The 14,069-nt window shown below is 38.2% G+C and overlaps 1 protein-coding gene across 1 annotated transcript; it reads left to right on the top strand.

Annotated features, from left to right (window-relative positions):
• Nucleotides 1-2,331: 2,331 nt before the first annotated feature.
• On the top strand, nucleotides 2,332-3,944 carry LOC142494709 (uncharacterized). The gene is made up of 2 exons (XM_075599143.1): nucleotides 2,332-2,428; nucleotides 2,794-3,944. Exons 1-2 carry the CDS (start codon nucleotides 2,332-2,334, stop codon nucleotides 3,858-3,860), a joined length of 1,164 nt encoding a protein of 387 aa, XP_075455258.1. The 3' UTR covers nucleotides 3,861-3,944.
• Nucleotides 3,945-14,069: the final 10,125 nt, after the last annotated feature.

Below are 14,069 nucleotides of genomic sequence, written 5' to 3'. Positions count from 1 at the left end.
GCTAGGAGTGGGAGTGCTGGTGCTAGGAGTGGGAGTGCTGGTGCTGGGAGTGCTGCTGGTGGCGCAGTTGCAGATGGGGTGGATGGTGGTGGCGTGCTTGCTGGTGGGCAGCTTTTGGAGGCTCTTCCATTGGAAGAAGGAGAGTCCAGTCAGCACCAGCCAAGCTCTGACCCTAAACCTGCTCGGAAGAAACGTGTGGAGAAGCCACGTAATTCTCGCTTCAATGACCAGGAAAATACAGCTCTTGTCACTGGCATTCTGGAGCACTATGACAGTATATATGGACATTTACTAGGTAAGTGTACCTTTACATTTATTATTCAAATACATGTGATCCTAGGTCATCTGAGTTTTGTTCATATGCAAATATGGGTTCACAATATCTTTCTATGTTAATTAGTCTGGAAACACAGCTTTTTATCATGCCTTACAAGGACAACTAAACACAGGCGGTCAATTTGCCATAACTGCATACAATATGAATGCAAGCTTGCTTACATGTATAGGTTTAGTAGTGAATGCTCATGTGCTTCACATATTACACCTAAAACAGCATGTTTGCTATCTCTTGGAACAGCTAGCAGTGTAGGAAACTGGTGCTTATATTATTATTAATTTACCTCATATATTTTATATGTTTTTCAAGGGCGGACAAGTTCAGCAAGCAGAAAAGAGATGTGGGACACAATAGTCATTGGTGTCAATGCGTGTGGGAATCATGTGAGGGACAAGCGGAGTTGTCACAAGAGATTTGATGATATTAGGTCCAAATTGAAAAAGAAAATACAACACCAACGCGTGCATGCTACTGGCACTGGAGGTGGGCCCACACCACAACGTCTCATATTAAGTCCATTGGAGGAGCTGCTTCGGGCAAAATTACTTCCCGTCGTCGTGGAAGGCTTACCTGGTGACCGTGATATAGGAATTTACCCCTCACAATTTCCACCAGGTGAGAAATATTACTGTACTAGGCGTGTCGTTGCTTACAGTTATTTTGCATAGTTACACTGCTTTTTATACTGTCTTCACAATATAAGCATACCTGCATCTATATATGTATATGTCTGATTCTGTATATATATATATCTCAAAATAGACATATATGTTGTAGTCCTACTAAAAGCAGTAACTAATATAGCACGTGCCATTGCGTGCTCATTTACATGTGAATTCCCAAAATGCATTGCTGCAGTGGAAGCAATTGATGGTGGGCGAAGATGGGGAACAACAGGGTAGTACACATGTGTAACACATGTTAATGAGAAATTATTACTAGCTACAGGTACAGAACAGAAATATGTATAATATTATTGTGTATTTTATTTATTTTACTCCGACAAACATGACATTACTGCCTATTTTAAGCATGCATCAAATATATTGCATGCAACGGCCTACAACCATCACTTGCACTAACACATCTATAGTTGTTTATGAAAAGGTCCATTTTTACTTTAACTCATATACAGACAGCATAATGAGGCACACGTATCATATTTTATGTCATTGTTTTCATAACTTAAAAACTGCACACGACTATTTAGCTCATCTACCATTGTGTTAAAGCAGCTGCAATTAATATCTCATCACAGCATACACTTCAACAGAGGGGGTGGGGTTCAGCACACACACTAATTACAGCCTCATTTTAGGGTCAACTTAGTTCACACCATTTTCACCTGTTTCAAGTCATTGAAAGGTGTGGCTGATTAGGCTTTTTGGGGAAGGGAATACCGTTATTACAACCTGACTAGCACAACTGAAGTTAATCACACTCATTTGAAAGCTTCACTTTAGCTACTAAATGCCCCAACAACTCATTACTTATCAAACCGTACGTCACACATTAGTTCACTCATATCTATAGTTGAACTACTACTATCAACGACACATTATCACACACTGCATGTGTTGTCTTGTTTAGTCACAGCCACATTCATGTGTGCCACATCTTATATTAATGTACCACACATATCCTCTACCAAAAACAACACTTTGTGCAATATGACCACCTTCATGATAACCATTGTGAATGGTCATCTCATGATAGTTATGTACATTATGATACTGATATCACTACACAACATATGATTTTTATGTTCAAATTTAATCTATTTATCCTCACGCATTACTGCAGGAACATAGTATGTTTTATGTTAGGGAACTTAAAAGTTCTAAGTACACAGGCATGTACATTGTTATTACAACTATTTATGTTCACTTTCACACACACATTTTGGGTTAAGGAAATGATGCTGTTAGGTACTCATAAATACAGAACATACAATAACTGTTTGTTCAATATTTACACATGTAAATGTAAAACTTATGTTATTGTTATATATAGTTGCCCCTGAAGGACATGTGTCACCTGAGACTGAACAAGTGTCTTCACCTGGGTCAGCCAGCTCAACACACCTAGAAGGTGAGTGTATCAGTTGGTGGCCATATAATATGTGCTCTTCTATATGTTATGTTGTCATGTTCATTATTTGTTTTGCACATCTTCTTTAAATAGGATTACTTAGTGTCAGTGAAAATGAAGTGTAAGCCAACTTGTATTGTGTTAGTGATGTTAACTATCATGTAGGAGTTGTGAGTTTACAGCAAGTTTTCATTCACTCATATTTCATACTGAGTCCAAACATTATTCTTAAGTCAAGGTAGTTTTTAATGTGAGGTTATAAAACGTATGGAAACATGTTAGTTGTTACTTATGACACAGTACAATTACATAGTAACACAGCAGAGATTAACATGCCATTTAATAATGTGTACATTTATTTGTAGAACATGATGAAGAGGATTTTGATGATGATGATGATGATGATGATGATGCCGCCGCCGCCGCCATAGACACACAAATACAAGCAAGTGACCATGAAGAGGTTCCAATTGAAACTGTTTTACCGCCAAAACGTCCAGCAAATACCACATATGATGCAATTGTAGCTTCTGAGGGAAAAATTGTGGAAGCAGAAAATCGTCGCCATTCTGACCTGATGACAGTGCTGGAAAGGATGATTGCACTGCAGGAAGAAACAGTTTCACAATTGGCACATCTCCACAGAGTCTTCATTGAAGTGCCTAAACAGTTGCAAAAAATCAACACCTCATTCGAAGCATTAGTTGTTCAGCAAACACAAGCTAATTACTGGAGAATGACTAATGTACCACAATTCAACACCTCACAGCCAGGATCTGTTCATGCAGGTCAGTTTTCACCACATTCATCTGATATTCATTCACCAGGCCCAAATGTTACCGGTCAAGTAGCAGACATTGCTGTGCAGGTTCCTGATGACATCCTACCGCTGCCATCTGTACAAATTCAGCAGCAGACACCTACAAAGGAGGCGACAAAAACAAAACAAGACACACATGAAACAGACCAACCATCACTTGTGCAGTGTCTACCAACTTGCTCACATGTGTCAGTGGGCACAAGCCCTGTCCGTGAACAGTCACTACCCAAACGCCCTGTAGGTGAGTCACTGCCCAAAAGCCCTGTAGGTGAATCGCTGCCCAAAAGCCCTGTAGGTGAATCGCTGCCCAAAAGCCCGGTAGGTGAATCGCTGCCCAAAAGCCCTGTAGGTGAATCACTGCCCAAAAGCCCTGTAGGTGAGTCACTGGCCACAAGCCCTGTAGGTGAGTCACTGGCCACAAGCCCCGTAGGTGAACAGTCACTGCCCAAAAGCCCTGTAGGTGAGTCACTGGCCACAAGCCCTGCCCGTGAAGTGCCAGAGGCCACTCAAAGTGGCTCTGTTGTGCCTAAAGTTGGTGGCAAAAGAAAAAGGAAAATTCAAGAGACAACAAGCAGGCCTGTTACTCGCTCGCAAAAGGAACAAAAAAAATAAATGTTATAATTCAGAAAATATGTCTTTGGCCTTGTTTTGTTGACTTCAGATTATCTAATTACTATTGTATGTATGCTGAAGACTGTGTTGTTTCCAAACTTTCAAGTATGTTTTTGTACACGTGAAGTTTTGGAAATGTTAACACTCCTAATTAATGAATAGTGTTATAAATATTTATGTTTTAATCGTCTGTTCAGTAATGGTCCACCAGGAGCCAGTTGCTAAGTTTAGAGAAGCTGCCATTGACTTTGCAGCAAAACATTGCATTTGGGTGTGTTAATTGATGTAATCATTGCATGTGCATATTATTTTCATGCAATTATAAAAGCACCTATTTAACTGCAAACATCTTTCTTGTACGTGTACAGCAGGATTTTGTGTTAAATATTACTTACCTTTGGTGGCCATTGTAATGTTGTCCTTTAATCATTTATGTGTTCTTGTTTCAAGAACATCTCTGAATTGATACTAATATATATGTAGTATGTATTGATATATGCACACACACACACACACACACACACACACACACTCTGTGTGTGTGTGTGTGTGTGTATATATAGTACTATCTAAACTGGTATAGATGTATTTACAAAAAACATACACTTCATGCTTCCTTGTGAAAACACACTATTTTAATAATACAGGCCTAATGTTTGACAACTATACTAAGTGTGAGCCTCTAACATTATTGGGTGCAAACAAATGTTTATTTCTTAATTCACTCATGTTTATCACCATTTAAATAGGTTTCATACAAGGCCTACTTACTGCCATCAATATGTTGTGTGTACTCCAGCAATATTTAAAAAAAAAAAAAAAAAAACATTTTTTTTATATATATATATAATATATATATATAAAAAAAATTTTTTTTAATTTTTTATATATATAATATATATATATATATATATATATATATATATATATACACATACACATACACATACACATACACACAATATACATATAGTACAATATACACTTTATATATATATATATATTTATGAGAGAGATATATTTATATATATATAGATACACACGTATTTAAACTCATGCAGACAGGGACTTAACCAGACTTTCAAATACACACAGAAATGTATGTGGGAACAAAACATTTCATTTTGCAGGTGTGTGTATTTACTGATATGGCTGTCTAAGCACTATTTTCACACACTGCTCTTTGTTATTTTGCAAGAAAACTCAATGTTACTGAATGAAAAGTGTAGTAATGTTTTCAGAAACGAGATAAAAAAAGGATACATGTTTGTCCCACATGCGGCTATCACAAACCACAAATGTTCAAGCAATTATAACTAGAAATCCAATTGGCGTTTGAAATAAGGAGTTACAGTTTATACTTTTGTTGACCTTGAAAAGGAAACACAGCAATTTGTTAGCCATTGAGCAGTTTCATTTTGATGAGCAAAGAACAGATACCTGCACACATCTTTTGTGCTACTCTGCAATGGCTGATGAATTGGTGACAATTATGAATCCGAATTTAGGTTATAAATACATGATTTCAGAAGCAATTTTATCAACTTGTGGGCACCAAGCAAGCACACGCCAAATCTATGATTTGATTCGAGCAAAATATCCTTATTACCAAAACCGTCGGCATGCGCGCAATTTTAATTCCTCAATAACATTCACTTTATCAACTAATGACTTTTTTGAACGTGTGCAGGATAAGCTAGAACACAACTATGGTTTCTGGAAGATTGCCAAAGAAAAACATTTCACCGTGAAAGAAGGCACATATATTGTGGTTAAAGGCATATTTATTCCTAATGCCAATAGCAATGGATCCGCTACTACTGTTCCGTGTGAATCGATACCTGCTGCAATATCTGCACCCTCCATTCCTGAAACCCACATTGTACAAGAACATAACTACTATGATTATGTACCAAGCCTTTCAGCTGAAAATGCATTGGAATGGGTACCCGAAGAAATGAACATACCTCCCGACCAATTGTTTGAAGAAAGCAGTGGCGATTCCTATGAGCGCTTCATGGAGGAGATGTGTCTCATACTGGATTCAGCGGGTGGGTCAAGCGTGGATGAAAAAGCCTTGCATTTCTGGAGCGACCAGTTGCAGCCAGACGAAGAGTTAATTCTAGAAGAATGGTAAATATAACAACCGTTATGAGTTGACTCTGCGTTTAAATATTTTTTTTTTTTCTAACCACCATTTTCCCTTTCAATGCGTGGATACAGCGTAACATAGCAGACTGCATAACATGTAGCGATCACAAACAAATTGTTTCCGAATACAATATAGTAGAACCTGAAAGAGTAGTACACATTGCTGACGGAATAAATATACGTACTTTCCTATCACTTTAAACATATTAGCAACATTTTACCATAACTCTAACACATACCTGTTTTGTTATCATGCTACATCTACAACATTTAAAAGCGGGTCAACCACGTATGACGTGGGACCCTTGTCATGGCCCAAGGCGTCCTTAAAAAGGATTACGGATGTAAGTCCCGCCCCCAAGCGACGTGCGCGCCTCAAAGCCTATTGGCTGTCATGTTTTGTTATAGTAACGGTAACTGCAGTGTGTCATACAGTGGGGGCGTACACTGGGCGTTAGCCGAATGTTAATTGAGTGGGAGGAGTGTTAGCGTGCGTTTCACGCTGGTTTAACATGACGTCACACGTATTGCATTTGCGCATTGTGTTATCGGCCGTCCTTTCTGTCCAAACACGTCTGTTTAAAAAGAATACAGATGTACTCGTTTAGAACGAATGTAGTTTCGTATTCATTGTATTTGAAATAAAGATTTTATGTTTAATGGTATTTTCAAGATGTATTGAACGCACAACGTACGCTTTGTTTTGCGCATGCGCTAACAGTTAGTGCAGCCAAGCGTGAAGTGCGTGCGCACACTAAGATGTGCGCGCACAATTTTCAGTATACAGGCAACGTTCACATCATATACATAGTTATGCCTGCTACAAATTTAAAGAAACATTACATACTGATGTACACTTGTACTTCTAACATATAAGTGAGTGACGTGTGTATGTACACAATCATATAGAGCTGTGTAATGCGTTGTCACGGATACATATATAGTAAGGTGCCATCTTTGACCATCATGTGTTTGCTGTATTTCAGAGATGTCGGGGAAGATACAATCGGATCAATGTATGATTTCAGAAGAGTCTACCTTTATATGAGATGATTGTGAGGAGGAGCCACCGACTACTATACTACATATGGAACTAATTTTATATTGCTTGCAGCGCTTATTAACAAACAATTAAAAATGTGATACCCTTATGCCTATATTGCATAAGCACTTAATTAACATAATGATGTTGCAAAATAGTGCCTCATGAATTTTTATTGAGTGTTCTTTAATGACTACTATCATTTTATGGCATGGTGTGTTTTATATATAACAACCATTCCCACTCTGCTAACACATTTGTGAATTATATTGTGTAATGGAACGTATGACTGTCGAAACTATGTAACAATAATAATAAGAATAAGAATAATAATTATAATATGAGCATGTTCATGTATAGCGCTGCTAGTTGTACACAGCGCTTTACAGACACATTTTTCAGGCTGAGGTCCCTGGCCCGTGGAACTTACAATGTATTTTTTGCCGCCTGAGGCACAGGGAGATAAAGTGACTTGCCCAAGGTCACAAAGAGCCGACACCGGGAATTGAACCAGACTCCCCTGCTTCAAAATCTCAGTGCCAGTGTGTGTCTTTACTCACTGAGCCACTCCTTCTCCCAATGTAAAGGACACTTACAACCAACTAGCCATTTCTTGTTAAAATCTCTTGTTACATGGGTATGTTGATAAAATGGTTTGGGACTGTAGCAAATAATGTTATTGGCCAGATGTTGTGGTCCCCTACAATGCATGATGTTCTGATTATGACATCAACATCATGTAATGAAGTACGTTTCTGTGTATATTTCATTAACCTAACTAACTATAGTTTACTGTGTTTATTAAACGTTCTAAAAATACATAGTATAGTCAATATGATGATATAAGCTACCATAATAAAGCTGGTGTTATCATTTGTCGGTGTTATACATGGATCCTACACAAATTGATACAGACACAAACAGTTGTCTTACAAAGTGTGTCTATGCTAATGTGCACGTGATTGACGTTACAATTGTGACAATACTTGATAATTATCATCATGATAATGATGAAGTGACGTGATTTATATTGCAAAAATATTACCAACATTGTCATATTGGTAAATTATAAATGCTAAATGACAGTAACATTAGTGACAAATTTGTCTTCTCTGTTAACAGTTTAACACTTGGTACATGTAGGACACATCCACACACGTGTGACTTATACATACACATGTCACAAATTTAAATTAATGTTGACTATTAATTCCTAGCATTACAAAACACCAACATTGCTAAATATAAGATGTAGTACGCATTGTTGTGATTGCAGGCATTCATGCATGGAGTTTTATGATCAGTCAATTTCATCCGTGATGAATGATCTCCCGTAAGTAAAGAAATAAGTACAGTTATCCCCTTGTCTCCAAACACCTCTATATTACATTAATGGAATTTATAAGGAAACATACATAAAATGTGATGAAATGGGAGTAATCATTTTGTAATACAATGCACATGAAAGCTCAAGAGTAGCTAAATGCATATACATGATACAGAAAGTACATATATGTAACATTTGTGTTTAAACCAATATGTTGGGTTTTGACTTCAAATAATTATAGGAAGATTGATGTAGGCACATCTTATGAGAGATGTCAGCAAATATACATACCATGATCAGTCATACTGGATATATACCTATAATGCAAAGGAACAATATATAAATTGCAAACATTGACATGCCATCTTCAGTACCGTAAACAACACAGCAAAGTGTGTATTTGGTGTTAAATGTGCAACACCATGTATATTTCATGACATTCAAAATGTAAATCAGGCTGGTGTACACATCATATGGATGTACATGTTACACTGCACCAATAACATTGTATGTAAGCATACTAGAAGCATGAATGAGTATGGGCATAATATGTGTATTGTGTTAGCATAAGGAACAACACAATGCTAAAATATTAGTGCTTTGTTACCTCAGTTGTATTCACATACACACAACTAAAGTAAAATTGAAGAGGGATTATATAACCTGTGCAACAATAACATACCGGTGCCACATCCCTTTGTGCACACAGCAGAGAGAAGAAAGGTGTGCAACCCATATTCATCTGTGTCCTACCAGAAGGGTATATAAAAAAACATTATTGTTAAGATAATGTAACTATAAAAGTAGAACTTGGAACATATATGTTTTTACTTACAAGAAAAAAATGAATTGATGAGATTCTGGCGTGTCTGGCCACCACTGGCTGTTTGTTCATTTTCAGCAGCTACATGGGTGGGATGCTCGTCTACCACAGGCTCAGCTAGGTCTGACTGTACATTGTGCCTGAGTGCAACATTGTGCAAAATGCAACAGGCAAGGATAGTATCAGACACTTTTTGAGGCTTGTATAGATGAGCCCCACCAGTTCTGTCCAGACACCTAAATCTGGTCTTGAGTAGGCCAAATGTCCTCTCTATAACAGATCTTGTAGATATATGGGCTGCATTGTACCTGTCCTCTGCTTCAGTTTGAGGGTTTAGCACCGGAGTCAAGAGCCACGGCCTAATTCCGTATCCTGAGTCACCTATAATGAATGTAGCACACATAAGCTGACATTAGTGATCAAATTGTACAATGCCAACATTCCTAAATAAAAAAGTGTTTTGTGTTATAACATGTAAATGTGTACTCACCCAGCAGCCAACCATGTTCAAAATGTCCCTCTTCGAACGCATGGAAGACTGAAGAGTTCCTCAGGATAGAGGAATCGTGACTGGAACCAGGGAATTTGGGTACCACATGCATTATCCTCATCGTCGCATCACATACCACCTGTACATTGAGTGAATGGTAGTGCTTACGATTGCGGTAAACATGCTCACTCTGACTAGGTGCAATCAAAGCAACATGTGTGCAATCGATTGCACCCAGCACACATGGTATCCCTGCTATATTATAAAAGCCAGTCCTGACTTCCAGCCACTCTGTCGCCTCTGTAGGAAAATGAATATAATTCCTAGCGCGTCTATTGAGTGCATAGAGAAACTGGGTCAAGGCCCGCGAGAATGTAGATTGCGAGACCCCGCCCACTATGCCCACAGTTGTCTGGTATGACGCGGAAGCAAGATAATGTAATGAGCACAGCATTTTAACAAGCCCAGGGACTGCACGACCTCTGGCTGTGAAAAAATCTAAATCTCCCCTTATCTCCTGATAAAGAGATAAGATTGCTGCTGAACTCAAACGATAGCGACTTACAATCTCCTCCTCACTCATCCCATCTAACAGGGTTCTCTCCCTGTACAGACGCGGACGAGGCACAACTTGTCTCCTCTGTCTTCTCCTCTGATCTCCTGTCCCTCTCCCTGTCTCTGTCGTATCCGCGTGACTGTCCCTGTCACTGTCACTGTCCCTCGGTGTGTCCCTCCCTTGCCCTATATGATTGTCTTCATCATCAAGCATGTCATAGAAAAGAATGTTCCTCCGTCTCCTAAACAATCTCAACATTTTGAAATGAGTAGCTGTGAATGATCAGGTAATGGGCGTCCTTTAAATAGGTATGTGATGATGTCAGGTGACATAGTAAAATGCAAGGTGTTACATTAACATAATAAAGTACTTCTGTGGCAAGCTGTGTGCAGTTCTTGTTATAAGTATTTGTTGTGTGTATTCTGCAGGGAATGATGATATTTGGCAATGATGTGACGTGAACCTTTGTAGAAACATTGCTTGCAAATAAATAGTTGCATGTGCAATGCATGTAACACTTGTGAACGCAACAGTCAGTCATGTAATTAGGCAAAAAGGCTGAGATTGACGTGGGAAAAGTTTTGTGTAACATGTGTAATTAGGCATGTTATTGTGACATGTTGACAACAATGAATAGTCGTGTGCATATGCATGCATTTCTGTAAGGAGGATAGTTGGTATAGAATGAGTTAACAAGGTGTCCCAATGCTGAATTACTGTACATGTGTGTATAAGTTAGGTTGAAGTGCTTGTAATGCTACGGTTACAATGTAAACATGCAATGTGATTGAGCGTCCAATAAGTGACGTCATGAAAATAGGGAGGACCCAAAACTAGATGTAAACATGAGAATTTAGATGTACATGAACGTTTAAAGATGCGTGTCACATTACAAGCATTGTGTAATGTAAAGGAACATGAATATACGGTGTATGTGTGACATGTGTGTCATGTGTAACATCATGTAAATAATTGTCGCTCAGTTCAGTAAAATGTGTGATATGATGTGAGGTTCTCCTTTAAGAGTTGAGTATAGTATTTTCCCTTGGCACATCATCACATGATGAGTAATGTGACCCGCAAATGCTGCAAACATGTAAAAGTATAATGTTATGCAAATAATACACGTCAGCTGTGACACAATGCAGTGAATGCCCCCACACTGTAATGCAAATGACGTTTGTATTGTGAGCAATGAAACGTAAACAGTACTATACTGTTATACGTCCCCGCTCCATTGACTCCATTGATGTACAGAAGTTTTTTTTTTCTAAGTGCCGTTGCGGCAGCCTTAGCGATCGTTCTCCCCTCCAAACTGCCAACTTTAGTTGGCGGGAGAAATTGGCCATAACATCTCAATTTCGTAGTGCCGATCAGGCCCGATAAGCTGTTTTTTTTTGTTGAATCCAGCCGATTTAAAAAAGTGGCGATCAGTGGCGAAAACAGGCTTATCGGCAGCCGACTGGCCATAACAAAATAATCGGCTCCAAAACCTGGCGAAATCAAGCACTTATCGGCGCTTACTGAATCTCAAACCCAATTTTGGCTATAAAATGGTGATAATTCCCTTATCAACGCTTACTGCATGAGGCCCATAGTGTTTCTTCCCATTGCTCTTTCAATTTGATGTCATTAAATTGAAATGCTGGGAACGTCTGTAACCTCAGGCCCCTTAGTATAAGTTTATTAAACACATATTTTTCCAAGGCGGTCTTGTTCCACCATACTCTTAGTTTTTTCTAAGTAAGTAATTTAAGGGTATGGATACTATCCTTATCTTTACTGGTGGAAAATAATACCTCTGGTAGAATATCCTCCTCTTGGATAGAAAAAATCTCATTAGCGCTAGCTAAACGCTTCTGCTCATTGCTGCTCATACTCATCTTCTAGACCGTAAGGAGCACCCAGGTCTAAACACCAAACCAGAATTATAACTAAGATAATAAAATCCTATAGTGGAGCTAACAAATCATAAGCTAAGAGAAGCAATTATAAAACAAACACACAAAAAAGAAATGTTGCTCACACTAGGAATGAGTGGCTAAACCAGACCCTAATTATCACTGATTACTTGGGTATCAAAAATAAAACCAAGAGAAGTGTCAGGAATTAAATATTTAAGGAATACTGTTGGTGCTGAGGGATGGAGAAAATATATAAAACACACAAAGAAGAACAAAGACAATCCCTTGAATAGCACTCTAAAATACACCACAAGAATATTAATGTAAAACTGTTGGTGAAAAGAACTGGATGCTCCTCAAGTGCAGAAAATGAAAAAGATTTTATTAATAGAACAACAGTAAGTACTACCTTAAAAACATAAACACACACATGGCAGCTCCAAAAGATAAACAGACAATGACTCACTGGAAAATATATATTAAAATATTCGACTCACGTATAAGTTCAGTGCCGCATCAATTGATTTCTTGGATCTCAAGATTTCTATTGATAATGATGGCAATGTGGGGACAGATATATTTAGAAAGTCCACCTCTACAAATTCCATTCTCCACGCCTCAAGTTTTCATCAGCATCACCAGATTCAAGGCATTCCTCGTAGTGAATTTTTGAGGTTAAAGCGTAATTGCTCTACTGAGGAATGCTTTGAGACTAGGGCAGTTGAGATGCGTAATAGATTTGTATCTAGAGGATATAGCAAGAGGTGCATTGACCAGGGGTATAAAAATACTGTGACAAAAAAACGTGTAACACTATTACAACCGCAGAAGAAGATTGGTGACACCAAAACACGCTTCATCGGGACCTATAACGATAGATGGGGCGACCTGAGATCTATTCTCCAGAAGCATTGGCCGATTCTATGTACAGATGGAGAATTAAAAGACACTTTGGGTGATAGAGTGAATCTAACAAGTAGACGGTCAACTAATCTTAGAGACCGTCTTGTACATAGTCACTATGTTCCCCATATTAGTGAGACATTTCTCTCTGTAAGAACTAAAGGCTTCTCCAAATGTAACAATTGTTCGGCATGCAAATTCATGCTACCTACAGATAAATTTCTTAACAGTGATTTAACTAAAACCTTTGACATTGGATATACCCTCAACTGTAAATCTAAAGGGGTTGTCTACTGTCTAACATGTCCATGCAAATTCAAATACATAGGAATGACCACCCGCAAACTTCGGTTCAGGATCTTAGAGCACTCTAGAAACATCAGGTCAGCTCAGCGGGATTTGGATAATTTAAAAAAAATGACATCTGTGGCAAGATACTTTTTAAATTGCCATGCCTCAGACAGTTCGTGTATTTCGGCATTTGCCTTTGACAAAGTATCACTGGGTATCAGAGGCGGCGACTTGGAGAATGCCCTCCTTAAAAAGGAATGCAGATGGATTGTCCTTCTAAACACGATGCAACCCAAGGGAATGAATGATTCCCTTGGTTTTGCAATGTTTTTATAGTTATTATTTTTTACTGCCCCTACTCATATACACATTTCTTGTAGTGCTATATAAGATATCATGCAGACTACTAGTGACTTATAATATCTTCTGTCCTTTAGTCTGTAGGTTTTGCATTATTTCATTTCCTCTACTGTCCATTTCTGTACTTTAGGGTTCCCCTAGTCTGTTTTACTATTTATCTTTTTAATCTTTTCTTTATTATTTAATATTTGCTCATCTCACATCTAGTGCAGTTTTTTCTGTTTGCTCTCATATGATATTTAATGTGTAGTAATCTATATATATCTCTTGTATTTCTGTGTTTAACATCTGTGTCCCTTTTCTGCTGCCCCCCTATACATAGACTGCCAGATTTGGTACGCTCCCTCTTTAAGCCTCTCATG

The sequence above is a fragment of the Ascaphus truei genome, chromosome 5, assembly GCF_040206685.1.
Source record: "Ascaphus truei isolate aAscTru1 chromosome 5, aAscTru1.hap1, whole genome shotgun sequence".
Taxonomy (NCBI): domain Eukaryota; kingdom Metazoa; phylum Chordata; class Amphibia; order Anura; family Ascaphidae; genus Ascaphus; species Ascaphus truei.
The sequence above is the reverse complement of the archived record's forward strand: the minus strand, read 5'-3'. Positions and strand labels throughout refer to the sequence as shown.

Coding starts and splice junctions, on each gene's coding strand:
- LOC142494709 (XM_075599143.1), top strand. CDS start 2,332: ATGTTATTGTTATATATAGTTGCCCCTGAAGGACATGTGTCACCTGAG. Junction 2,429..2,793: donor CAGCTCAACACACCTAGAAG/GTGAGTGTATCA, acceptor ATTTATTTGTAG/AACATGATGAAGAGGATTTT.